At 39.8% G+C, this 27,878-nt stretch overlaps 1 protein-coding gene across 3 annotated transcripts; it reads left to right on the top strand.

The window, feature by feature from the left end:
• Positions 1–23,915, top strand: LOC111255155 (uncharacterized). Of its 3 annotated transcripts, none has more exons than XM_086976432.1 (10): positions 1–1,682; positions 12,273–12,502; positions 12,760–12,951; positions 13,227–13,317; positions 13,434–13,632; positions 14,496–14,603; positions 14,880–15,172; positions 15,737–16,046; positions 16,402–16,490; positions 16,720–23,915. In XM_086976432.1, exons 1-10 carry the CDS (start codon positions 1,656–1,658, stop codon positions 16,828–16,830), a joined length of 1,650 nt encoding a protein of 549 aa, XP_086832558.1. In that variant the 5' UTR covers positions 1–1,655; the 3' UTR covers positions 16,831–23,915. The 3 variants fall into 3 exon arrangements, with proteins under 3 accessions (XP_086832558.1, XP_022672552.1, XP_086832559.1); XM_022816817.2 differs by having other exon boundaries at positions 3–1,682; positions 14,514–14,603; XM_086976433.1 differs by lacking the exon at positions 1–1,682 and adding an exon at positions 11,713–12,156.
• Positions 23,916–27,878: the final 3,963 nt, after the last annotated feature.

The following is a 27,878-nucleotide window of genomic DNA, read 5'->3' as shown; positions in this document are numbered from 1 at the left end:
TGTGTGTGCGAGCGAGAGGATCTCAACTGAGGGAGCAATTTATGATATATGCGAGCAGGGAGCGAGCGGGAACACTGCAGCAGCAGCAGCAGCAGCAGCAGCCGGCAGCGGCTAGGGAGCCCAAACAGACAGACAGCCAGTCGGCCCACCGCTGTTCGTGTTCTCTGTTCTGCTCCGCTATAGAGCAGCTATAGATGGACCCCTCGTAGATGCCCAGAGCCGGCGCTCCTACTGCCACAACCGACGACTGTGTTTGTCTGTGTCTCCGTGTGTGTGTGCATGTGCCTGAGTGTGCTTCTGTTGTGAGTGTATGGATGTACATTCATCTAGGACAACCGACCACGGTGCTGTTCTTGGCTGCTGCGACTACCCAACCCAGCCCAAGCGACGCTGCTCTCCGCCCTACAGCAGCAGCCTGTGTCAGCCTCTTCGAGCCTCTGCCTCTCCTGCTGTACGGAACAGAGCGAGAGCATCGACGTGCAGGGGACTATTACAGGATCCCAGGCAGCTGCCGGATCAGGCACCACCACCAAAACGGCCGAAAACAAACGAAGGCAAGCTCTGCTGGCGCTGGTGTTGCTGCCATCGCGCTGCCCCTGTAGCGCCTACCACTTCAGTTGCAACTACAACCATTATTACTACTAAAACCGCAATTACGTTTGCCATTATTGCTTTTTACTGCTATCAATTGTAGCTTTACATGTCCTGAAGGCCAACACGAAGGCCGGTTAGTTTCTTCTGGAAGAAGAAAAATGCGCTCGAGGCGTGCAACGCCGCGCTAGACGCCATTCGCCATTTACATGCAAATACGGTGCGTGGACATCAACTACAGCACCTACTGATGTTTGCTCACTAGTGTTCACCGCAGCGAAGTATCAACGGCAATTCCACCTCTTAAGTTCGTTGAGTGACCAGAGGGGTACGCGGTCCGACAGTGATTCGGTAATAAAACGATAATTGGCGACAATTACAACAGAAACAAGGTGGTGTGAGGCACATATAATATATATATATATATATATATATATATATATATATGTGTATGTATATATATGAGTGTGTCGGTGTGTCTGTGTGTGCGCTGTTCCTCACAAAAGGGAGGTGCTGCTGCTGCCTTGAGAGTCGCGATGACGACGAAAATGTGGCAATAATAACGTGGAAAAATACATCCGAGTATGTTACAGTCGTAGCAAACGAAATCATTGTTCGCCGTGGTATGAGTTGATCTAATATCTGAGTACATGAAGCAGCGGAAGGGTGTTAGCTAGAACGTTAGACGAGCTGTTTTCATCCGGGTTTGTGCACTTGCCCATAACCCCTCTGGATTAAAGCTATTACACCATTCAGTGTGAGTGTTAGATAGGTATATATGCACGGTACATCTTCCATATTAGCTGGTTGTGCTGCTACCCCACAATTTTGAAGGTTAAAGGCTGTAGGATCATACTGGCAAGGAAAGAATAAAGTGCAGTGACACTCGCTTACTGTCTGAAGTCACTTTGTACAAACAAGCAGCGTCGATCTTTGAACACGCAGCGGACAGCCAGGCAGCTGTGGAGGTTCGAGCTTAAACGAGTTAGCAGAGGCATCATTAGCGCGCCGACAGGTTCGGCGCGCGGCAGCACGGCACATGAGCCAAAGTCACGACGTTCACGATGGAAGAGCTCGCTAGCGCCTCCCAGGTTCGTTATTTTCGCATTCGATACGCTGTTTATTATTATTACTATCTTTATTATGTGGGAAAGGGTGTGCTGAGTATGGGACAGTGGTAATCATAACGATACGATAAGTTCACTATCTTTTCAAAGGAAGTGGCGATACCTATACGAGAGCTTAGATCAAATGCGTGATGAGTAATGCATTTGGTGCCTTTTTTAAGTGCCCTGCAGATCTCTACATGAACATTTTAGTGTCACAGTCAGCCCGACCCCAAGACTAACCAAACACAAATCAGAATACTTAACAACGTTACCACAATTTAAGAAAAATCTGACCGGACAGCGAGACAGGGGCAAGGGCTATGACCTCGGCACGCTCCAGAGGTTCGATAATTGTTCGCTGTAAGTGAGACCACCAGACCTTAGGTCAAGCCGTACGTTTCGATGAATACGTTTCTTGAAATATAATTAGGAAACCTTATATTGTATTTGTCAAAGTCAGCTAACGTATACGGTGAATTTCAAAGTGAACAGTCCCACAATACACAATTGCCCTGCCCATAAAAAGCTAGTCCATTGAACGTGTCTATCAATGTTCACCTTTCGTGTAGACGACAGCACAATTGACACCCAGAAATTAACTTATCATTCTGTCCATATTTGTGCGGCTATTTTTCAAGAATAGCTGATCTTGAAATGCACGATCGACGTACGCCAACCGTTTCGAGCACCTCTGAGGGCGCAGTAAACAATTTCCCTAGCTTTGAATCTGCATCAGAAGGAGCTGCAATACTTCAAACGGACTAGTAACATCGTCGCCGTGTTCAGTTTCTTCGTGTTCAATTGCATATCTTTCGATGCAAAAAAAAGTGAATTAATTTCCACATTTAGAAGAATATCTTCCTCGCATTTACCTACGAGCTTGCTAAGCTGAGCTGGCAACCTATTGAATACTTAACTACAGGTTATTAAAGCGAAATTAAGTGTATTTTCTCGTTCATCGACTGGAGCTGGAAGCTAACTTCACGCGATTTCGGGTTGAATCCAATGAGTTTAACCAAGCTCCCTATTACTTACCTCGAACTAATGTCCTTACTCATTCACATATTACTAACAAGTTACTTCTGCAGCCTTCGCTTGAAGTATTCGCATGAACTTCCATAGAAGTGTGGTCAACGGAAGCACCTTGGTCAGAAAGTTGTACAGAAGCATGGTATCACACTCACGCAGCAACCATCTGAAAAGGTGCCAGGTGAACTTCATATTAGCACCGCCTTGAGATAAATAGTTTTCAGTAAACTGAGAGAGAACAATCTTAGAGCGAGCATTGCGAAAACGTACAGTGGGCATAAAAATAGTTCCACTGCCTATTGCATATTTTTTTTTGTATATTATTTCAAGTTTTATTCCGACCTGTATTCGACGGCTATAAATCTAGCCGTTATGAAAACAGCATGGAGCTCCGACGTGTCAAGCGTGGTAGTCCGGACACGTGAGCTAAACACTGACAGGAAATATATGATAATTCTACATTGATTGCTGTACGGTAACGTCTCTAACGGGGAAAATTGGCTATGCTGAAAGGATTTGACGACAGCAACAGCAACTTGTCCCACCACTGGATCACTGTCAGCTAGCTAAGGCTTGGCTATAACTCAGAAAGAAACTAACTCTTGAGCAAGTCGATCTGTTATACATCATAGTTGCGGATCATGTAATTGTAAAAGCGAAGTAGGCATTTTCGAGACGAGCGTGTAGCATATTGTCGGAGAAAAGACTCTCTAGCGCGTGTCGACATTTGAACGTGCTCGCACGTTCGCTCTAATATATACATATAATCAATCTAAGAAGATAACAAGATTCGTGAACCCGCCTCCACTGTAGTGAACAGGTATCTTGCTACGTTATTCGCGTACATGCTTTGAGAACATATTCGCCCTCGACGGTTTACCACATGCTTTTAAATATGTAATATCTATTTTTTCCATAAGCTGAAAATCAGCGACCTATATTGTTGCACGATGCGGACAAACAATCATAACCGTTCGGAAGGGCAGAGAAGATAAACATTTTGAAAACAAACAAACAAGCAACACGTGCTTGCTTCTAACTGCCTCGATCCACAAACGCGGTCACTAGCGGCACACACTCTTTGTGATTAATGGATATACCCGTCCTTTATGTGTGTGCGTCTGTGCGAGGTTGTACTTCCTTGCCAGTGTTGACTGTCGTGCGGCTGGAGGCGTGATAATGGGGTGTCAGACATGACGATCCCATTAGTTTCTTCTGGGATGGTGGGGTTCTCCGCCTCGTGCGTCCTCATGATTAATGGATTCTCAAATGGGTGAACGAGCGGCCAGGCGGATGGTCGGTCGAGGACGAGAGCGCAGTCAGGGCCAAGTGTTTCGGCCAATCAGTCTCTCATATGTCCCATTAATACTCCTACTACAAGGCGACCTAGGCCACATAGCCGAGTAGGAATAGTGTTAGTGGCTGGCGCTAGTATCGGGACATCTTCACATGTATCGTCAACTGTCCGTCTTCTCCCTTTTTTCCTAGTAGGGCGTATGCAGTACGATGCGAAAGCCTCGCCCAGGTTCGTTCATTTATCATTTCCTTTTTTGGGTCGCCTTCCAATCGCAGCGGACGTAGAGGGCCACCTGATCTAACAATTCCACCCGGGAACAGTCAGCGCAGCAAGAAGCTACGACTTTTTGCAAACGTCGGTTTTGGTTTCACAAAGAGATTGTTGATCGGACGTATACGGGCACCCTTTCATACCGGGGGTTGACTTAAACTGACAACTTAACAGCTGGTGCGAATGAATTCAAGCTGGCTTGCAGTTGCCCAACAGGGCTTTGAAATGGATTCTTGGTTTTATTTTTTTGTTAAGGCTGAGGCAATCACGGCACCAATCGCCGAAAGCGTTGCGAGGGCTACTTCGATATTTTTCATTGTTTTACAGCATGAAACATCGACTATGCTTTTAAATACGCTTAAATATTTAGATCCGACACACTCCAGTAGTATAATTATTAGATAATGTTGATTGAATAACACGATAGTCAGCATAACCAAGAGGCTATCAATCGGTAGTAAATGCGCTCTTTAAGAAATGAGTGTAAGAAGCATCGGCGTCGTATGTGTGTATTGCATATCTTATTCCGGTAGCCATTTGATGTAAAAGGTAAAAAAATTCAAAAATCTTGTACACATCCTGTTGTGTACACTTGGTGCAAGGTTAATGGCGTTTCACTTTCGCATAGAACGATTTCATAGACATGAGTAAAGATATCATTCAAAAGAGTTACCTCCAACTGAGCTTATCAAATATGGGGCTTACCAAGAATAGCAAATAAATCTGGGTCGTATATTGTTCAATCTCTCTCTTGCAAGTATTGTAAGCTGATATTACTCGCAATGTAACGACTAAGCGTTTATTTGCTTTTTTTTTTTTTTTTTTTCTGTGTTGCTATTCTCGTTGCTGTCGTGTTCCAAATGATAGCAACTTTCAAGCATTGCTACACTGTGCAAAGATTCTGACAAAAGCTTTAATCGCAATTTTGGTATACAGAATGCATAGGGATTTGATATTCCATGGTATTGTATAATTCGGTGGTTAGTAAAGATCTATAGCAAATACTATGATCATCCTCACTGATCATTGATTAACACCTGTGTTAGTAACGAGTACCAGAATCGCGCTTTTGTAAAAGCAGCCGCAAAAGGTCCTGTACAAAAGCAACATAGTGTTGGGCTATTTTTCAGATCGTTTCAAGTTAGAATACATTTTGAATTCATGGCTATAAATTGTTACGCTGCTGGAAGTAGTTCTACGGAACACAAGAATCTCGTCAGTGTGCTTCCCAAAGCCGCGGTAACATTTTTTTTCTTGGTAAGTACACGAGTATATAATAACTATGGTAGTAAGACGCTGTTTGAGCTTGACCGCTTAATGCTAATCTTGCAACTAGCATACTTGGATACATCTTCGTGTAAAGTTTACATTGGATATCACACGCACGGATCCTCTCCATGAAAGCTAGGTTTATCCTCTGTTTATTTTCGGATTTTCTACCCACAAATAAAGCGTAACCCTATTAGTTTTTTTCTCTAGGTTAATGTGCAGGTCCGGAGGTAGAAATCTATAACTATAAGGTTCACTATTGAAACAGATCTTTTGGAGCCATATTGACGTTATTGCGGGACTAACTCTACGTGCCATGGCTACTGCTGTACCCAGTCACCATTAACCCTCAACCATGCTAAGCATCATAGCAATGCAGCGGAGGTTCATTATGTATAACCGTAAAGTAATCAGTACAGCTGATAAGATAGTTTTATACGGAATACAGCCAGTCGAAGCACCGTACATATCGAAGAGCTATTGGGCAATCGGTATAATGGACGAACTATTATTGGCGAAGAGCGGGCTCAATACAAATAGAAGCCGATGGAGAAAGAACTATGGAGTTGCCGTTTGTAACCGGCACAACATGGGCCTATGTTTAACTATAACCGGTTTCGTGTGACTCAAACACAGTACAGCTGTAGCCGCCATCGAAGTTAGATATTTCATAGTTAAAAGTTTCCTGCGCTCAACTGGCAACAACTTAGCACGATTTGTCCTGGGTGCGCAACTATTTACTTCTTCCGCATATTGCGATTCTGACGAAGCACCCCCCACACTAATCTTTGAGCACGTTTGTAATTACGCTTAACCCGCAAGTGCAGTGCAAGGAACTGTGCACGTCAATATTGAAGCCGGATAATTTTCCAGCGATTTTTTACACCATTAACAATAAGCATGCGCTAGGAATTTGTACTACTATTTGTTTTGGAACCGTTACCCACATGGTTTGCAATGTATAAAGAGCCCTACTAGGAATGGCCGAGCAGGAAACCAGGTTGCTCGTACTGTACAAGCATCATCCTAGGCCCTATATAAACCACGGGGTCGTGTTCTGTAATATCTCTAGATTTCTCAATAGTTACTGCTATCAAAACACCTAGCAGTGAACACCATGCCTCAGACTTTGTAAAACTTTGTAGATTTTGACCACAAAGATCCACGATTCATCTCCGATTATCAAAACGTATTGCCGTTTATAAGTTCCATCTGAGACAAAACTTGTATCAATATGTCTAAGCTCACTGTTGACGAAGTGTACGTCTATTCATAGTTTAGTTCAAATGGTTAGTTAGCAAGAGGTGTTTGACAATTCTTTAACGTTTCTACAGTTTTTCAAATTGTCTCCCTAGAATTTACAGGGAAAGCATTCTAAAAGCTGGACCAAGTAGTGCGGTCTCCATACTACTCTCCCCAATGGGACCTGAGCCATAGATCACTTTGTATTCCTTGGACGGCTCTGTGCTCCATTCTAATAGGGACCTACGTGTTTTCCTGATCAAACAGACCACCAGAACAATTCATGTTACGAATCAGTTGTGTAATTTTATTTTTCAATAAACTAACGAGCCGACTTTTTTCCCAAGCCCTTTAGTTCGCTGCTAGTATAAAAACTAACATCTTTCCTCCGAGTATCATCTAGGATTATGTGTAACAACATTTTGGCAACTTAGTATACACGAAACCATCTCACTTACAAGCTGCAATGTGTTACAGTTCATAGGACATCCATTCTAGGCCTAAGGCAGCAAACAGCAAGCAGTAAGATAAATTGTGTACGTTGAATATTGGCATAAATCGTTCAAAATTCAATGTAATGATCGCCGGATAAGAAGATAGTGTGCCTTAGAAAGGGTGAGTTTATATTAGATATTGTTTCATAAATGCAACACATAGAACTTTACCACTGCACGCGAATTAGGGGGCGTGCAGCTCTAGTCATCGTGCCTTGGGTGCGCGTGGCATTTTACGTCATATTTTATGTTACAGCAGACTCGCTCAGACTGGGCCGCACAAGTGGACCTTTTAATGTTCTCAGCTATTCTCATTGTGCGAAGAAGTCTTCGGAATTATCTCTCTGGTACAGCATTAGGGGACACTAAAAGGTCTGGTCGCTGTCAGTGTTGCTGGACTTATCTGGGGCTTCTCCAACAGACCTATGAACTAATATGACATAATAATCAGATGCCATAGTAACCATTAGCCAACTAAAATTTGAGCAAGCAATAGCCAAGTATTCATAATTACCATGGCAACGCATTCAAAGAGATGCGCATTAGCGATTCAGATCACGCCGCCCCCGAGCTGTGTTCAGTTTTAGGTTTTCACATATCGAAATACCAATGAGAAAAAAACAAACCTGAAATTGTTAAACTATTAACAGATCCCCATAACAGTACACGGAGAACTCGTCCCTATCTCTCCTAGCTACCAGTACCTTGAACATCTTGTATCCAAAAATCAATGGTGTGGAAGTCGTACATAGTTACCAGGAGCATAAGCCCGAAATTCTTAGATTTGGTAGCGAGTATTTTTTGCCACATACTACTTTTCATACAATAACGGACTACGTAGATTAACTAAACGTATGGGTGTTTAGCTAAAAGGACATCTGTGTTGGTGCAGCGGCAGCGCCTTTCATTATAAGTGTGGTAATTTAATGACAACAGATGATAATTTAAGTACGATAAAGCATTTTTGTTAAAATACGTTATTTGTTATAAGACAAGATTCAAAGTGATTTGAAACCAAATCCAGACGTCTTAGCTCGAAATTACAGGTGACCACTTATGGGTACGATTACCGTCAATATGGAAAAAGGTAGAAGCTATTTCTCTAACATCAGTTTTGAACTGATATGGGTTCCATTGAAACAGAACGGGACACTTCGAATAAGGTTTCGTTAAAGAGGACGCTATATGCTCGCCGGTCAAATACAACCATGTTTATTGAGGGGGATCGTTGTGCTTAGTGCCACATCACTGAGTCTCGCATCGGAAAGTATATTACCTGGTAGCAGTTTTATCTAGCGATAATGAAGCTTTAGCTGCTGCGTTTTAAAGAATATCGATTAAACACCTTAACGACTAACAATATAGGATATAAAAAAAGACGAGGAATTATTGAGACAACGAGAGCGAAGGAAACAAGTGATTACGCATAAGCTCTACAGAATTGATATCGTCTTGTTGCTTGCAAGACGTCGATAAAGAACTCAAGATTTGAACCCATACAGATGTGGTCTGATTAGATAGTAAAAGTATCGTCTGGCTTAAAGACTCACCCTACTCCAGCTCCTGTATGTACACAGTCCGAATACTTCGGATCACATATCCGATCATACAGATAGGCACTGCGACTTAGTAGACTAGTCCCATGCGTATACCCCATCCCCTTTTCACGAAGACTTCTGTGCATTGAAATAATAATCGCAACCTTTCTGAGCCTTATAACTGAGTGTGCGTCAAATGTGTCTCGAAGTTCCAATGGAAATAGACCCATCGTGCTTCCGCGACAATTCAAACTTGATCCTAAAATCATTACCAGAGGCGACAATTTAACGAATTCTACTGGGTTAACTTTCACTCAACCTACTGCTTTGCTATTGTTACAATGCCTTGATATATCAAAAATTGAACTGCCGGCTAGTTCGAAAACCAGGTTAGCTTCATAACATGTTTGGGAAAGAGTATAACTCAGTTCTTTTCGATTACATTACAAGAACAGATAATTAGATAATAATGTAGAACATACAACGTAGCACATAAACCATGGGATACCACTTTGGGTAACTTGGCCTCATTACTGGCATGCGATACGTCAATTCGATATATGAGAATGTAGTAATTTACGGAAAATGAAGAAATAATGAGGTTATTTATTTACCAATATATATATATATATATATTTATAAAATGTGGATGCTAGAAAAGGGTGCAACTTTTTTATTAAAGGGAACATAGACAATCCAGTAAAATCAATTCGAAGTCTAGATAAAGAACCTGGAGATCGCTTAATCCGATACGATAAAAGGTAGGGGAATGGTCAGACGCAAAAAAGAGTTTTGCCTGATTTGCTTACCCAAGAACTATTTTTAAAGGTAATCGATATGCCTTGTAGTTGGGATCTATGGTCTCCAGGATCCAGGACTATTCAGATTGAGCCTAAGCAGCTAAGCGCGTCCAGAAAGAGGTTTATTTCAATTTCTGTACGTTACTAAATTGCTTTCTATTTATTACAGTATATATAATATAATTACAGTAGATAAATGAGTATTGCATTAAACACTAGTACGTGTTTGCGGTGACAACTGGTAGCAGTAAAAGTTTTTGTGGTTACCGCTAGAAGTTAGGAAGGAAGATAGAACAAGTCTATAGTGCTACATGCTGCCTGACAAAAAGAAGGGTGATTCAACAACACAATAGACAGTTAAATTTATAGGGTTTTTAGCTTTTCCTCTTTGGAAGATACCCCTAACGATAATGAGGTATTTGAGGATTTTAACACGTTCTGGTTTGGAGATCTGGCAAATCTAATATAATCTGATTCGGCAATCTTAACAGATATATTTATTATAAACCAGATGATGCCTCTACACTCCACGTAATAGATATAATTAGCTTTTAGAAAATGGTTAACATAGTAGACTACAAAAAAAAAACATAGATATAGCCTTACTATTGCTTTAATTATTTAGTAAAGTATTGTATAAATTCGTCGTATGCGGACAAAGCATGGAGGATGAAAAACAAATCCGAGCAGCTCGAATTGAATCTTTCTTTTGTGAGTTGTACATATATTTTTTGTCTTGGTGTATTGTGACTGCTGATCGGTAGCTTCGTATCTGATAGTCAATGTCAAGTCGTGTTCAAAAACAGATCGTATCATTTGGTCGATGCCAGTCTTCATCACAAACGCTAACTCTTATCTGTTAATATTTACTTTTTTTAGTAGAGGAACGCAATTGATCGTTCTGAGCTTTTCGCTCTTCATTGCGGCCCAAATCTCGATCATTGAAGCACTCTAAGCTTTGCTTAGTCATCTCGCAGCTGTTGAACAGATGACGGTAGTAAAGAGAACATTTTAACAAAGTATTCGACAATTCCACGCAAAAGCTACGTTATTCTACAGTATTACCAAACTGCCCTTGTAGCAAACTGATGAGTGCATACGTACACGTACGAATGTGTGAGTTTGAAGTTTGACTTATAAAAACTCTCACGACGTTAAAGCTGTTTCATATTTATGCTGACTATTATACGACCAAATTACCCTATGAGAGACCTATCTGAGGCCCAGACTCCTCAGCTGCAAATCGAAAGAATAAATGGTAATAAAGTACATGAAATCCGTAAAACATCGAATGTGTATGCCGCGGCGGGTCTGCACTCATAGGAAAAGCATGCTACTTCCTTCAAGTCGGCGTAGGTCTCTTTTATTGCACGCTACGCAATCGGCTAGTGCCACGAGGGGACAGCGACTTTAGACGCGTTTGCTAATGCCATTTTACCATCCCATGTAGGTGTTTCGTTGATTCAGGATTTGATGTATCTATGCGCTTGTTCCAACGGGAGAGTCGTGCTCTGGCTTCCCAAATGAGTTGTCACGTGTTGCCGTATTCCAAGAACGTTATTCCATTGACGTCGAGGTAGTTCGGTTACATTTTAAAGATTAAAATCTGACAGAACTCAAACATCTAAAAACGGTTCATTGAAAACAATCGTTGGTAGTTCAAAAAATCAGCTCATAACAAACTGTGCTGTTTTATGTACAGAAAATTTCTAGAGGAAGCTTAACCTGTCCCGAGTATTTGCGTACAGGGGCCATTTTCAACTGGTCAATACAAAATAGCCGATGTAAACGTTGGATGCCTTACTAGGCGCACCTTATAATCAGACATCTCGAATAGATCGTGCAAAGGAACCTGTCAAATCTTGCCGACCTTTCCAGTGCTTAGTTTCAACATAAAATCTCCACATGCTACCGTTTACCCGAACATAGTGTCCACCGCACCCGCTGTTCTTGTTGATGAGAAGAAGTCATTATCACTCTGCTTTTTTTATTAGGAGAAATAGAGACATCGACTCGCATACGGGCGAACAAATATCACTATTGTTTTTACGATTAATGCATAAGTGTCTCCAATTCTGTCGTTACTAGCAATGGCCTTAACTGAGGTGAGGCAGTTATACGTAAACTTTGTTTGGTCGAATTACACATGGTGTATTATAGATGGCAGGATTTAAACCAGTTACCCTCTAGTTCTTCTAAGCACAAATTTACCGGTCCAGTTCATTGCTTAAACGGTTAATGTATTCGGACTTGTGTGTTAAAATTGACGCTACGAAAGGAAATGTAGTGTTTTTTATTGGCTGCCAACTAAATAATTATTCTTGTCGTTCAATACTTCATGTGCATCCCCTCAAAAACCCTTTTCCTAGTAATGTGCATTTCTTTTACTCGCCACTGGAATCAATGACGTGCAACTGTCTCCTCCATTTTGCCGTCAAGTAGTCGAACCGTGTGGTTCATTTGATGCGCATGTCTTGACCTGCCCTTCGTGCTTTACATGCGGTACTCAAGGCTCAGGTATATACCGTACAATGTACACTCTATATTACCAGACGGCACGTTCTATTTGTGAGCAGTGTGCTGTATATATTTATTGATGAGCTTGTCTAAGCCAATAGACACAATGTTTTCAGGTGATGCTACAGTTGTGTCAGCCGGGAGGCCCACTGTCTCTAGGAGGTGCTGGATCGGCTGGTGCTTTGGGAGGCCTAGCGGTGGGAGTCGGAGGCTTAGTCTCGTCCACAGGACCGAATGGCTCGCCCTCAGCATCTGCCGGCTGTCCGCTAAATGCTGCAAGTCCTGGCGCAACCAGCGGTAATGGCTCGCCAGGAGAACCTCTAGGCAGCCCCCTTGTGGTTCGAAGGTAGGCAAAATTAGAGTCTCAGGCATGCTTGTTACATATATTATTTAAGGCTGACTTTTATTTACTTAACAGATGATAAACATAGTTTATTTGTTTTCGATTGGTTTTATTATGATATTGAGAGGTATTTTTATTCGAATAAGCATTTTGACACCTGATGTCTGCCGCCACACACTTTGTACTCTCGAGAATTACGGTATACGAAATATTGTAAACAGTAATGTAAAAGCTAAATTAAGTTACTAAAAATATTTCAGGCGCCGCCAGTGGCGTGAGAGCGAGACAATGCTGTTTATCCGATCGTGGGAGAGACATCACGAGGCACTTAAGAGCCATCGTCGGAATGCGCACATCTACGAGAAGATGAGAGATGAACTGTCTGCTAACGGTCTATCTGTCACCACGCAGCAAATTCGTGTTAAAATTGACAATCTCACACAGGCATATAGGTATTGCTGCTTTTCATTACCTTTCCTTAAATGGAACATGACCGAGAAAGTAAAAAAAAAAAGCACTTTGCAAAGTTTTCGCAAGGCAAGTAATTAATAAAAGTAAGTAAGTAACGTTGATTAAGTTTAACATGAAGTTCATGGGACAAATAGCCTTTCCACTAACCGGAAAGAGGCAAGTAGTAGGTTAATATAATGTGTTCATCCAATTAGTGGTACATTTTTCCCAATAACTATTTTGCTAAGTTTGGGGCTTGTTCGGGCATATCTTCTAGGCGAACGATGCGCGGTGCCCCTTTACGTGGAGGTGATATTCGTTGGTTCCAGTACATGCATCGCTTTCTTGGAGATAACTTCGTGTATCAGGTAAATTAATAGGTCATCTGATATACAAAAATTTTTGATAAACTTGATGAGGTGACCTAATAGATGTAAATTCGAGTTGGTCGTACGTTTACCATAGAACAATTTACATTTTCTAGAGTGACTCATCCGACGAACCAGTTGCTCTCGTATGTCCAAAACGGTCCAGTTCTGCCATAGTTTCATCGCAGTCTAGTGGAAGTACTGGTCCTCAGTTGACGGGGGCAGCGGGAGCCGCAGACCTGCCTGACCCGCTCGGGCCCACCGCTGCTGGACGTGATGCCGAAATCTCCAGCTCACTTAAGCCTCCTCGTATCAGTAAGCTTTTTTCATTTTTCTCCTCTAACGGAACGTAATGGGTATTCCAAAGGCCACACAATAAATTACGAACATCGTTGCTCCGCAAATCATTTTCATAATACAAATATATAGCGAATACATTAGGGTCACTTTATAAAGCTACAAGGTTGCATACGGTTCAGTTGCATAAATACCTATAAATTAAACTAGACTCATTGTAATTGCTCTCTATTATTAAAACTTGCTACGTAACTGTGGTACCTTTATGGCAAGCTGCATAACCCCTGTAAGTACTGTAAGATTCTGTATCATCCTGTATCAATCTATAGCCTGTTCAATACGCAAATCAGTCCAAACGTATGAGCAAATATGCTTTTTGCGAAATATCTATAATACCTCGTTGGTTGTACAAACAAAAAAAAAATATATTTTTCACTTTATACACTTGTATGTGCGTTTCGCTTTTTATCTGTCATCGAATTATTTCGAAACCTGTTTCGAAAAACATTTAAATGTATAGAATGCATTGGGTTACCTTTATTCCAAGCAAATTTTCAATGCTAAGACACTTCCATAGACAAACGCGATTTTACTCTGTAATATTGTTTATGACGCGTTGTCATGGCACAGGCGCTGCTAATAATCTTGAAACATCTGTAGTTCCTGATCAAACAAATAGTCGTAACATAGCGATTAATATCTCCACTTTGTCAACAGTCATGATTACTGTGACTGGTACGCATGTTTTGCACTGACGGATATACGTAGTTAAATTATATGATTTATAAGGTACATAACAATATATTCTTAGAGAATATATTGTCTAGACCTAATCACAAAGATTCGGCCAGCGATTTTCATTTATATGCTGAATACTGAAGGTAACTTTTCTTCACCAGCCGGTAGCGAGCCCTCATCAGAAGTAACCTCATCATATGTTGATGAAGAGCGAAACTGCTCGACTACGCCGTTGTCAAGCTGTAGCTCAGGTACTAACGTCTATAGACCTTTGGCAGATGCTCATCATTTGATACTTTTGCTTAAGCTATAATCTCTAAGTTTCAATAATTCTGCTTAGAGTGTATATAGTCTTACATATTGAACTACATACATAGATTCTAAATTAGATTCTTATTTGTCCTTATACATAAATGTATTGAAAATGAAACCTGAGTTTCAACAACAAGTATAATACGATTGGCTGCCTAGTAAAATACAAATGGTCCCGGATTTCAACATTGTTTGTTTTTATTTAACCGCGGCAGGCTCCGCCGTCTTGCAGGCTCTTCAAACATCATTAGCAGTGCATGCGTCAGTGACCGCAGCGAGTCCTGAGACTACCACACCGACGCCCGCCTCTTCCAGTTTAAACAGCAACTGCGGCATTGGAAAAGAAAGCATCAATATCGATAATGACGCTTTTCCATGCAAAGAAAGCAACATCGACGGCAGCAGCAGTAATAATAATAATAATAAAAATAATGATAACGGTATAAATGGCAACACCAGCGCACCAACCATTAACAACCACATCGACAACCTCATCCAGGGCGCTAAGGTTCAAAATTTAACTATTTACTTGACAAATAGATAATGACTTAAAACGTTAGGCTTAAGAGATTTTCGATTAAAATTGCGGTAAGCTGCGAAGAGTTAGTGTCCTAGGTGTCGGAATAAGTGTCTTATATGTTTCAAGACAGCGTTCTGAAATCACTGGCGCAAAAAGATGTCAAACACACTCCTCCTGTGTAATAAAATAACAAATTTATATCGTAAAGGTAAGACATCTTATATCAGCAATTCCTGCAGGTGATTCTAGCGCAGGTACGTTTTTGTATCGCGATTTTCACAAGAAATGTGTTTTAGGAAACATCATAGTCTTAAGGCTTAATCATAGGCTTGTAGGGGGCAAGGAGGCATCACTATGAATTGTGTATCCTGCTAAAACCATGGAAAATTACCGTATAAAGCGCTAAATACACTATGTAAGAGAGTTGTGACTATTCAACCCTCGAGATCTATATCTCACATTCATAATGCTATTACTATATTATTAATATATGTTATAATTGGTAATGCCATTGAGTAGCGCCATCATCAAGTCGGTCATAATCCTCCTCAGGAAACGGAGCAACGTGGAGGTGATCTTGATACCGAAGAGGAAATGGCAGAGGATACCAAACGTCCTTTAGCTGTCCTTCCCCCAATACCTCCTGCTCTGCCGGGGTTGCACAATCTTCCATTGTCACTCTCGCTAGACCCGGTCGTTGTGTCTGCCAAGAAGTTTCTCCGATTAAACTCAGCTGCTTCATCAGCCAATTCTGGGAGTTTGGCTAACGGATCAGCGATTCATTCAGATTCAATAAGGAGACCTGGCACATGTGGAAACGTAGTTAGAAAGAAGTGTTGCCACCATCCAGATGTTCTTTCGCGTAAGTGCATAACATACAACAGAAGCTTAGAGGGATTTTTTGAGGTTTACGGAAACAAAAAAGTTGCGAACTAGGACATAGTGCTATTATACACCCTGTCCACAACGAACATAGAAGTGTATGTGTTGGACTTATATGGAACTGTAGCAAAGAAGATATATCTTATATTTCCTTTAGGTTGTTCTGTTTAACCTGTCACTATGACTGCACTACTAAGTTAGGCCCCTTTTCCTTATAGGACGCATTTCTAAAATTAAAGGAATTTTTTATCGTTCCCTACAGTTAATACCCCTACCTTATAATTTTTTTACGTGTTTTGTAGTTAACCCTAGAATTACTTTTTTTTTTCCTGTAGGTAAGCTTGTCTCATCAGTAGAACGAATGCTACAGGCCCAACTATTGGTAGCTCAGCAAGCTTTAGTGTCTCAACAACAACTACAACAGGTAAACCCATTGCTTCTTAAAAATAACAAATTTAAAGACGTGTTTGTTCCTAAGAATAGGACTATGATTGGAAATATAACATATTGTGCCTATTTAGCTTATTTATATAGAAAAAGACAGTGTACATGATAATGGAATTAGAAGGGTGGATATAGCTACGGTCCGACTTTAGAGATTTAGAAGCAGCTATTCCACCCGTGGTTCAACCACATGTGTTTTGTATTTCTAGGCTATTTTAGGTCAGCAGCAATTGATGCAATGTCTCGTAGCACTTCAGGATTCAAGCAATCATCGGCAGCAGCAGCAGCAACAGCAACAACAGCGTGACAACACCTCGTAGATTTCAGCATATTTTCTGCAAGCGAAGGTCTTCAATCAGATGCCTCGAAATGACAACAGCTTGTAGCGTAAGACGACAAGAAAAGTTGACACCATTGAATAGCAAAACAGCGGCAGCCGTGAGGCCTCGCATCCGTGTTCTTCAGAGAGAAGATGAAGCCGCTATCAAAAGCCTTGCTCTAGTGTTACGTACAACCTAAGAAGTCCTACAACGAGCTATATATATATATATATATATATATATATATATATACCTAGTTATCTAATGCAACAAGACATCACTGGAGATTACACTCGCTATTACTCAAGAACTTTTATGAAACAAGTAACAAGTTGCTACTCATTTTAAAGCCAATACCGGTAACATAAGAGAGTCAGAGCTACTAATTAATCATTTCAGACTTTGCAGTGTAAAGTGTACTAGGCGAACTCGAACGTGGTCTTCATTCCAGTACGCACCTACGAATTTCGACCACTGCGGAAGTCAATTCTTTTCTCGATAAACTCGAGGTGTGGCGTATTATGTGTTTAGGGCATTGACCGCAAATGCAAAGTGCGGTCCAGTACATACAGCATATTCTCGAAGCCTTTTCTTAGAGGATGTGTTATCTATTAACTTGCAGCGAAGGATGCACAGGGTACTGGTGATGGCTTTCGTAGCAGATCACTAGGGCCAACTAATCTGCGATATGCATATGAAGACATACAAACCAAAAGTTTTAGTACACTGCTGAATCACACTTATCTAGATGCTGGTGTCGGCTGCAGAAGGCGTTCGCCCCTGAATTTTGCTAGGTGGTCGCTACTTATTTTCGAACCCACATAGTATCGGACGTGGTATTATACAGCCTTCGATAAACGAATTGATGCTGCCTAGTAGTGGTGTTTTTTTACCCTTCTTTCCATTTATTTTTTTAATACAAAAGGAAACTAAACATCGTTGTGTGCGACATTTTTGTACCGGGGTGCAGGACCGTTTGCCGGAGTTAACGGTTTCCGCCAGGCAATCATCGATAGTAACACCTAGAAGTAGAGGAATATTTTGCTTAGGTTGTATCTGCTAGTAGCAAATACTTCAGCGAGACGACACCTCCACCAAGAAAAAAGCGTTTTACCCGAAATATGCAGATTGACTATGCCTCTCTTTATTCAATAAATTGCTCATAGAAAATAGTATTAGTAACAATAATAATGATGATTACTACATAGAATGGACCTTGTGAGGTAGACGAATATACAGATAAGTAACGTTAGTGTATTATATTATGGGAAAAGTATATATATTATTATTACCTGAGATTATACTAAAGAGTCTAAAGAATGATTACAAAGTGGTGATAACTAGATGATACTCTTATATACGTAATAGTACCAGATATGAATATTACGAACGTGAGCTACCCTAAAAGAATGAATGAGTACATGTTCAAAATAAGATAAATCACACACACGCTCACTCACTTCTCACAGCTGCACAGGCAACAGATGCCGTCACTATTCGCTCACTAAATGCACGCAGATGTGCGGACCGGTTTGCCGTGTCCACTCAACAGCAACCGGTTCGATCGTTCTTTTTTCTTCTCGATCTTCGTTTGCGTAGTATAAATAACAATTCCGATTTAAATTTCCGACACGCGTGATATGGCAGAGAACTTCTTGCTCTCTACAATATTAACCCTATTCATCGAAATCTAGTCGTCGTGCAATTAACTACTCTTCTAAATTTTTGAAGAGGTGTAAAAACGTAGTTTTGAATTTTATCGTAAGGGTCACTAGGACGTTTCGAGAATTTCAAAATTCAGGCACATTGTCGAGCGTTACTGACGTCATTGACTTAATTCATAAGTGAAGATAGTACTGTGCTTTCTGATGGAAGGTCCTAAAGGTTAAAGCTTGTACTCACTGCTGCACAATTTATTAATGAGCGGACTTTTATTTTAATTGTATGCGCAGCAAGAATGGCTGAAGCACGATATATCTCATTTTAGTGTATAATAATAATCCTAAATCTTATAAAGGAAAGGAGCCTCTGATCTTTTACTCACATTTGACATGCGTTGTACTAATCCTGGAAGAGTACCTTTAGTTAAATTTTTCTCTGCGTAAACTGATGCAACGTATTGGCGAAAATAACAGCAAATTAATGGTCTCATTTTCTTTTTATTTTTGATTTATATTCATTTCGACATGTATCAATAGGGGAAATAGGCTTTACATGGAAGATGTCGGTTACTATAAAATCATGTAAATTAGCTACCATGTAAAAGTAGCACCTGCCACCAACGACAAAATTAGTACACTTTATTATATCATTCTAAATTATAACGCGATAATTAGAGAAAGTTGAACAAACTGTCAAAAAACACAACTTACTGAGCCAATTATTCTACATAAGCAACACCGCCAAACAGTGAGAAAAAATATATACATATATATATATATATATATATATATATATATATATATATATATATTACAAACAGCCCAAGTGCTCTATATATAGGCGTAAAGCTTTAAGAAGATTATACGAATACTACCGTCAAGACAATAGGTGAAGCGTGAATATATTGGGTTGTCGAAAGAATATTCATTATTTTCAAGTCAAAATGGAAGCAATTACTTTAAACTGACATTACTAAGCTAAGCATGCGCTATGCATTTTGATTGATGACCTTTTACGGTGTTTCTGGTAGCACCATGATGTCAACACTGTAGAACTTTTGAATGGAAAATTGCGAGAGGTTATTTTTCCGTTCCTATTTAAACTAAATTACCACCACTGAGAGAGTTCTGCGGAGATCGAAAAGATAATAATCTGACCCGGCTGATGCTCTCTCAATTTTGCCTGAGTAGCTTACTGTCATGGATTTTTTCTAGATGGCTTCCCTAGTCTTGTTAGTTGTTAATAATAGACAACCGAACCAACTGTTCTGTCAGGCGATAATACAGCAGTCCTTTTCAATACTACCGAACATATTGCATCACCTCCTTCCACGTCGATTTTCGAGCACATTTTTTAATACTCCTTACTTGCATATTCTTGTCGTATTTGTAACCGTGCCGTATTTTTTAGTATTATGCCAATTTATGCGGCACCCAAAAATTGAACCTTTTTTGTAGTTAATACTTTTCGAATGGTTTGAACTGTTTGGCGATGGATGTTTTTACTCAATTTTTGGAATAAATTCACTAAGTTTTTTTCGCAGTTGGCCGACCAGTAGGACGACGTTTCGAATCGAAATTCCCAGAACGGAAACGATAGAGTCCTGTTCATTCCGTCTGTTTCGATAACGCCTCTTGACCGTGTACAATACATTTTTTTGGGCCTTTTAGCATTTGTTCCCTTATCGTAACAAATTTAGCAGTTTTCTTTTACTGATCTTCAAGGCGCCTCGTATCGTGTTTGAACGCCGATCCAATGCGACTCAAATTATTTAAGATACGTGATTTTCAAGCCATCTAACTAGAAAAAAAACGGCCACTTTTGTGCACATCCAATATCATCGTTCGAGCAACAATAGAGATTACTCTCAGACTAAATGAAATGCAGAAACGTGTGTGTCAGTCGTGCTTCTTTTGCAACGAATCAACAATGACTCCAAGAACTTTCGACCAGTTCCTTTTTCAAACAACTTAGAGAGTAAGAGTAGAATTTTGACAGGGTCACAAATTTTGTTAGAATTACGCAAGATCAGTGTGCAGTACTATTTGTCCGCTTGGAAGTTATGATCTTCAAGCGATCACGCAGGCTTTCCAGAGGAAATTGCAGTAGGCTGTTAACAACGCATCATAAGGCCAGTGATTACTTGATGATAATCGCTGATTGTAACTAAACGAATACAGGGTATCTACTATACGATGAAAATATATTTATGACTAGTAGGGGCTTACATGCCCCATCTATATATATATATATATATATATATATATATTTCTGTTATTCACATAGAAAGTACATGAAGGTAAAGAAGAAAGCATGGTATATTTCTAACATGCGCTTCCTCAGTTGTGAAGAAAAGCAGTGTTCGTACAGTCATGCTCATGCCGCATTCCGTTTTATCTATTTGATTTCCTAGCTTTGTAAAACAACGCTTAAACTGACGAATCAATTTCCTTTTTGACCTAGCAATTTGAAAATACAAGTGGTGGTATTTATTACTGTTATAGGTGGTGGGTCATGATTTTGCATAGTTGTCGACACTTTTATGTAACAGAAGCTATGCTAGCTTCACGGTGAAATCTTAGATGATGATTCACAAGCGCGAAGTTTCTTTATAGCGCTCCATATGTATGCTAATAATGTAAAGCGCCCTTATTTCCCCACCGGTGATTATCAGTCGCAAGAAGATTGTTGAAATAGCTGGTCAGTCGTTGGCTGATCGCGGGAACATGTGAATTTCTTTTCCGTCGAATCTGGGCTGTTCAGTTTTGGAACAGGCGTTGTTGCTTATTGTCATCTCCGCTACTTCCCAAAGCAAGTAACTTACATAAAAGCGCTTTAACTTGTTGCGGATAATCCGAGACACATTCAGCCAATGTGCATTACTGATATATGACGATATATCACCAATAATATTTTCATTCGTAACTTCTGGTGATGCTAATCTACAGATGACAGAGATTGACAAGTGATAGAATCACGGCAGGAAGCGGAGATACAACAAAGCTAAGATAACCAAGGAAAGTTAGACTCGTTTGGTTACGGTTTTGACGAGGCGTTGACGGCCTACACCAGTCGTCGTGACGAGTAAGTCGTAACTGACTTTACAGGGTATTCCTTAAACAAGCATATATATATATATATATATATATATATATATATATACAGGGTATCTTCTCTTTAGGTAATGTGAGAATATGCTATTATTCATAGTGGTCAGCTATTCCGATTATGTGGGATACAATTTATCATCCCCATTGAGTACTAATATATAATATTGACGATAGAGATTTTATCGTTAGATATTCCACATAGACAGATGCGCTAAACCAAACTTGGTACATATAAAAGCAATTAACTGGATATTCAACTGCGAACAGTATATAATATAACGATACTCATTACGACACTAACAATATATACATCTAAAAAATAGATAAAACAACGGTTCTGACAAATTGTTATATTCCTTTAAGTATGCTTCGAGCTGAAGTGTTGCCTGTTCTAAATAGATCTTCACTTGGATAGCTCAGACGAGCACTTGACGATAATTGACCGTATGTTAAATGCAATCGACAGTAAGAGTATATGGTCCCGAACAGTGACATCACACAACTAGAAGGAGGTAACACGTAATGCTGATCCAAGTGCGAACAAAGTGTGCGCTCAAAAATCGGTCGTTAACATTAGTTTGTATCTAGTTCGATTTACTTTCAATCCTGCGCGATCCGTTTGACAAAATAATCTCTTTCTCATGCTCTTATTACACCTGCTTTGTCGTCCTAGGTTGAACTGAGCTTTTTCGAGGAAGAGATATGTACAGAAAGATCTAATTATGATAATAGCTGAGCGATAACTGATTGTATGACGCAACGTGCGACCTAGTGGCTAATTCATGTATAATAGATTCGATTTCACGTTTCTTAGTAATAGGAAAAAGGCATCGCTTGTTGTTTTTAAAAGCTTAGTTGCACTGTCAGAAATAAACCTTTGCTAAAAATGCCGCAAAACCATATAGAGAGACTGGCGGTTATGAACTAAAGTAGACATGCAGGTCCTTAAAAAAGGTTTGATTGTTGCGAACTAGCACCTTGCAGTACGCGGCCGCTGCCAGCTACAGGTTTAGCCCATTTATGATATTTAAGGCAAGACAAGACAAGACAAGACAAGACAAGGCTATACAAACACACACTTTCACAGGGTAACTAAATAACTTCGAATTAAGAGGAAGGTAATTTTCTCCAAGAGATACCGTCGCCTCTTCTCGAATAATTTTTATTCTTACAACAATAATAATACTATTAATGAAATTGCCTATATATACATATATATATATATACATGCATACATGCATACATACATACATACATACATACATACATGCATACATACATACATATACATAGCTTCTAGTTATCATGGAAGACACAGCAGTACTCAAAAATAATATATATATACACACTGACTTGATTATTTATACTATGATATGATGACGATCGGTGACGAAATGAAGAAATTACTAATGATATATAATAATAATATATTGACGAAGTCAGCAGATGCCGTTGCCGATAAACACGTAAAGAACCAACGAGATGTATCGTGGTACAACAAACAGGGTATTTTACATTTGCACAGAAAATAAACTCATATAAATTAATAAAGGGATCGAGAGATGTAGCTCGAAAAAACCTAGTGGTATGCTGCTATAAACGACGTGAAGCCCTGGTAAGCGGCCAGAACAGCTATGCCTTGCATTTCCCATATAAATGCAAATCGTTTATATCAGTGTGTATCTTACTTGTCAACTACTACGCTTCCACAAATCTCTAACGTATTAGTTTCTTTGCCATACGATACAGTTCAATATACGAATACTGCTTAGCTGACTGGATGTATTGTACATCTCCTGACGAATTTTCATTATGTATCGTGTAATCTGGTATGGCGTGCGCCATACTGACAACAAAAGTGCAAGTTTCCAGCTGATCTGGCTGATTAGCAGAAAAAAGAAGATGATTCAGCATAGAGCGACGCATAACGAATGTAGAAAATACAATTATGAAAATGGTAAAAAAGCGATAATCCATCGTTTAATGCTTAGATTATTATAAAGGTATAAGGAAATAATGCGAGATGCAAAAATAAATTACACCGGAGAGAAATATGACTCATAAAATGTCATTCCTTCATTTCGTTACGTGGCTAGAATATATAATAATATAGGAAGACATCATGCAGGACACACTGTGCCTTTGAAACATAATAGCGTCATAGTTGGGAGTAGCTGAGTACTTGTTTCTGTTTCGTTATACTAGAAAATGTAAAGCGGATATATAATATATTCAGGACAGCAAAAGAGGGCGAGGTATAAAGAACTCCTGAACATTCTAATTAGACGTTGAATAGAAAAGGTTTTTTAAACAGTACTGCATTTTTTTTTTCACTATTAAATTAAAGTGTATGTTGAGGAATGTATATAATGCGTATTAGGTCGTTACGTAGTAAGGCAATGGGGTTGATTATCTAAGCGCTCGAGGTTTCGCTGCTACCTTTTTGCATTTTCTTTTACAGCTTCTATATAAAGCAAAGGACACAAAAATAATGACTGTGCAAAATATAAATTACATGGCTATGATAATAGGCAATTAAAAAAGATGATAGCTCTTTTTTGGTCGTCTGTACTCTATTGTTATATACTTCATTTTTATTTCTCATTTCTTAGTTCCTGTTGTTTATGTGTTCAATCACTGTCTGTCTGAAGATTCGCTTCTGCTCTCACTGATCTTACTTATTTGCAATGCCCAAAATGGTACCTACAACACCTAGTTTTACATCAATTTCCATATCAGTTTCCATGCTAGCGCCCTATAATAGAGCACACTAGTTGATGAAATGTGTGGACTGCAAACCTGCCTTATGCTTGCCAGTTTCTTTCCAGTCCATGGAGAGGCATTGCTGACGACCAGTAGATACACGCTATGCAATCTTGAACAGTTGAAGTGTGAAAACCGAATTTTATAAACGCTGGTCTAACCCAATCGGTCGTCGTGCTTGGTATCCTTAGGCGATTTTAGTACCGTAAGTGGTAACTATTGCGACCTTTAGACTGAATAGTTGTCCGCGGACTATTTTTGCTGCATATTTTTTAATAATGATTACTTTTTGAATCAGTGCGTGTACGTCGTCACTTCTTTTGAACACGGTCTTAGCCCTTTTATAGTGCTCCGACATAGTTTGTCGCTAGTACTTCTTGTAGATGAAATCTGCCTTTGCTCTAAATGGCGATACCGTCGGCACAAAGAAGCATTTTCATGAAACGGTGGCGTTGTTTGTTTAGTAAGGTTAAATTAGTAATGAGGAATAGCAACGGGTTTGGATCGCCCCTATCGACAAAGCCTGTTGTCTCTTTGACGCTAATTTTTCTTATCACTTTATCGTCAGCTATGACGACATTTCTCTGAAGCACGACCTTAGTAACCTGAGTACCTTCCATGGCATTTCTTGTTATGCCATGCTTTGTTAACATGATGCTTGTTAAGTCGCGTAAAAAATTGTGGAAGTTCTTTGAGCTTTTACTGATCCTGCTCTACAATAACCAGCGTCGTATTAAAAGGTCAGCATTTCGATTTTTTTTCCGGTGCAGTGCTGTGCGGGATACATGCTCAAGACAGTTCTTTGCAATAATTGGGAGTCATGTAGCCATTTACAAAAATATGGAGACCGGATCACCCGTCTTAAATAGAAAATACAAGCCAATAATTGATATTCGAATACATAACCTTATCTGGGCGCACGCGGCAAAGTCCAGCCCGAGATAAGGTGCGAACTAATTCCAGAATCGGTCTTTATCAGCTAAAAAAACAAGTAATTACTTTTATTAATTCTATGTGTGAGGGATTACTCCTTTCGATTTGCATACGCACTAGAAGTCTATTTTCCACGATTACTTAGTGTTAGTTGTAAAATAAATTCCCGCAGTTTTCCTACCGAATAGAAAGCACCCGCGACAATAAGTCATTATGTCACGTATGCCCCGTCTTTGCTTACAACTTTTTTCGATCTTCATGCCGTTCCGCGAGAAGGTTGCGGGTTTCGTTTCGAAGAAGTTCTCCGACCATGCTTTAAGTCGTTAGTTTGTGTCAAAGGTAATGAACGGGAGTACTTAGAGAATGGAAAAAATAAATTCCGTTGGTTCTCTCCGCGGGTGTGGAGAAAATATGCAAATGTAACAACCTTCCGTTTGAAGTTCAGAAGGCCAGTTTTGACGATATTTGCCGTGTGTGGCTTCGCATTGTCACGGAGCAGACCTAACCTTGTTCAGCGGGTCTTTTCTTTTGAAAAGCTTCGTTGACTTCGATTCGACCAAATATACGTGCCGACCAACTGTCTTGTTTGTAGAAGCAATTTACACTGGACCAGGTTTTTGCAGTTACATCCCACCGATGTAAAGTATAATCTTTTTTTTGGATAAAGATCTAGTTGAACCCTGGACCTAGGCTTCTTGAGGTTACCTATTCAAATTGCTGGTTCATGTTTAAGTTATTCCTACTTCTTATTACCGGTGAGAGTTCGGTGAAGAAGTGACCGCGTGGCGCTTGTACCGGCTGACATGTTGAGACGCAGCGTTAAACCGTAAGATTCAGAGAACTCATTGAATACTTAAGCTTCAACCTTCTGGTTAAGTCCAAAAGAATCTAAAGTGCTTATCGACTGTTTTATGGCTGCAGCCCATATTTTCGGCCAACTTCCGAGTTCTCTACCAGTTGTCTTATCTAGGTCCGAATACCGTTTTCAGATTTGTTTAGCAGTCCTTTTAACGATAACGGCGTTACTGTGCGCAAGAAAAATGTCTCGTACTTTACTAGCCTTGACGAAAATGCATTTTTCATCAAGAACATCAATATTTGCGTAGTTTTCTCGAGCAAAAGTTGGACTTACAACACGATATCTCTTCACCATGCTGACGCATTTTCTAATAATAGATCAGGCATAGACAACAAGTGCGGCCAAACAGGAAAGGAAAGCTTTTGAAAAAAACCGCGTAAACCTATTATCCAACCTAATATAATATTATTACGGGAGAAGAAATTTCATACAATGCAATTGGAAGACCATGGCAGTTAAGCAAAGCTCCAAATGGCTGCCCTGTATATCTGACATCATTCAGAGTTTTCCTTCCCATAAAACAGGTTAAGTCAGGGCTGGCGGACGCTTCCCCGCACCTAATCATAACGAACGATGAAACACGCTGAGCCAAACGTGTTTCATCGTTCGTTGAATCTGCAAACCATTCGGTCTGTGCGAAACCGTAGCATATCGCAGTTTCATAGCCAGAAAATGGATAAGAGGTCAAAACTAGATCTCCCCTTTCTCAAAACGCTAACAATGATCGATGAAATTTGGAAACGTACCGACAGAAATAAGCTTCGCGTAGTCGCGAGGTTTGCAGCCTATGGGGTATGCGAGACGTAGAAATATTATGAGCCAGATGAGCGCTGTATTTGTAAACATTTCAAGACTGGATGCTGTACACACCACTCCAAGCGGTGCAGCAAAACTAGATTAGTCAATGAGCTTGCACACGTGGTCTTTTGAAACACAGTGGAAGTCTCGATATTGTTATTAAATTACTCAGCATAAGACGTAAAAACACTAATCTCATAGTTCAAAATGACGCTATTTTATAACGGGGCGACATTTCACTTTTATATTCGAGATATATTTGTGCTCCTTTAAATATGAAATCGCTTACTTGGTGCAAGTCTTTAACAGAAGCAGATGTGTGTAAAGATATCATAGTTGTTTACTTTGATCAAGGTAATAAAATTTGACGAAAAGGACACGAAAGCGTTTGTGTTTCATGGCTCCGCATTAAACACCCAAGAGTAGTGACCAGAGCCAACATATCTCTGTCGCACAACCTTGATCTAATGTCGCCTGAATCATGGCGGAAAAAATGCGTGAATCGCAGTTGAAAAGTCTTTGTCACTCACCACAATCGCCAAACGTTGCTCCTACAAATCACCATGCTTTTTTCTAAAATCTCAAAAGCTTATTAATCGAATAAATCGTTCAAATATCAGCATGATGCGAGAATTTCTTTTATGTATACTTTATGGACTCTTGTATCCCAGACATCTACAGCGTCAGAATAAATAAAGTGTTATGGCAGGCGACCATCGATAATAGTGGTGCATACTTCAATTGAAAATAAGAGAACTACGTTTGTGAAATGAATTTCGAAAAGTTAAGGTACAATATCTTGCTTTCCATACTGAATAACTAATATATTTGTAACTTTGTATATTTATACCAGATTTGCAAAAGAAAAACTACTGAAGTTTGAAGCTCTGTAGAAAAATTCTGGGAAAATCGGGTACATATTA

The sequence above is a fragment of the Varroa destructor genome, unplaced genomic scaffold (assembly GCF_002443255.2).
Source record: "Varroa destructor unplaced genomic scaffold, Vdes_3.0 BEIS01000834.1, whole genome shotgun sequence".
Taxonomy (NCBI): Eukaryota; Metazoa; Arthropoda; class Arachnida; order Mesostigmata; family Varroidae; genus Varroa; species Varroa destructor.
Note: the sequence above shows the minus strand (reverse complement) of the source record. Positions and strands in the feature narration are given on the sequence as shown.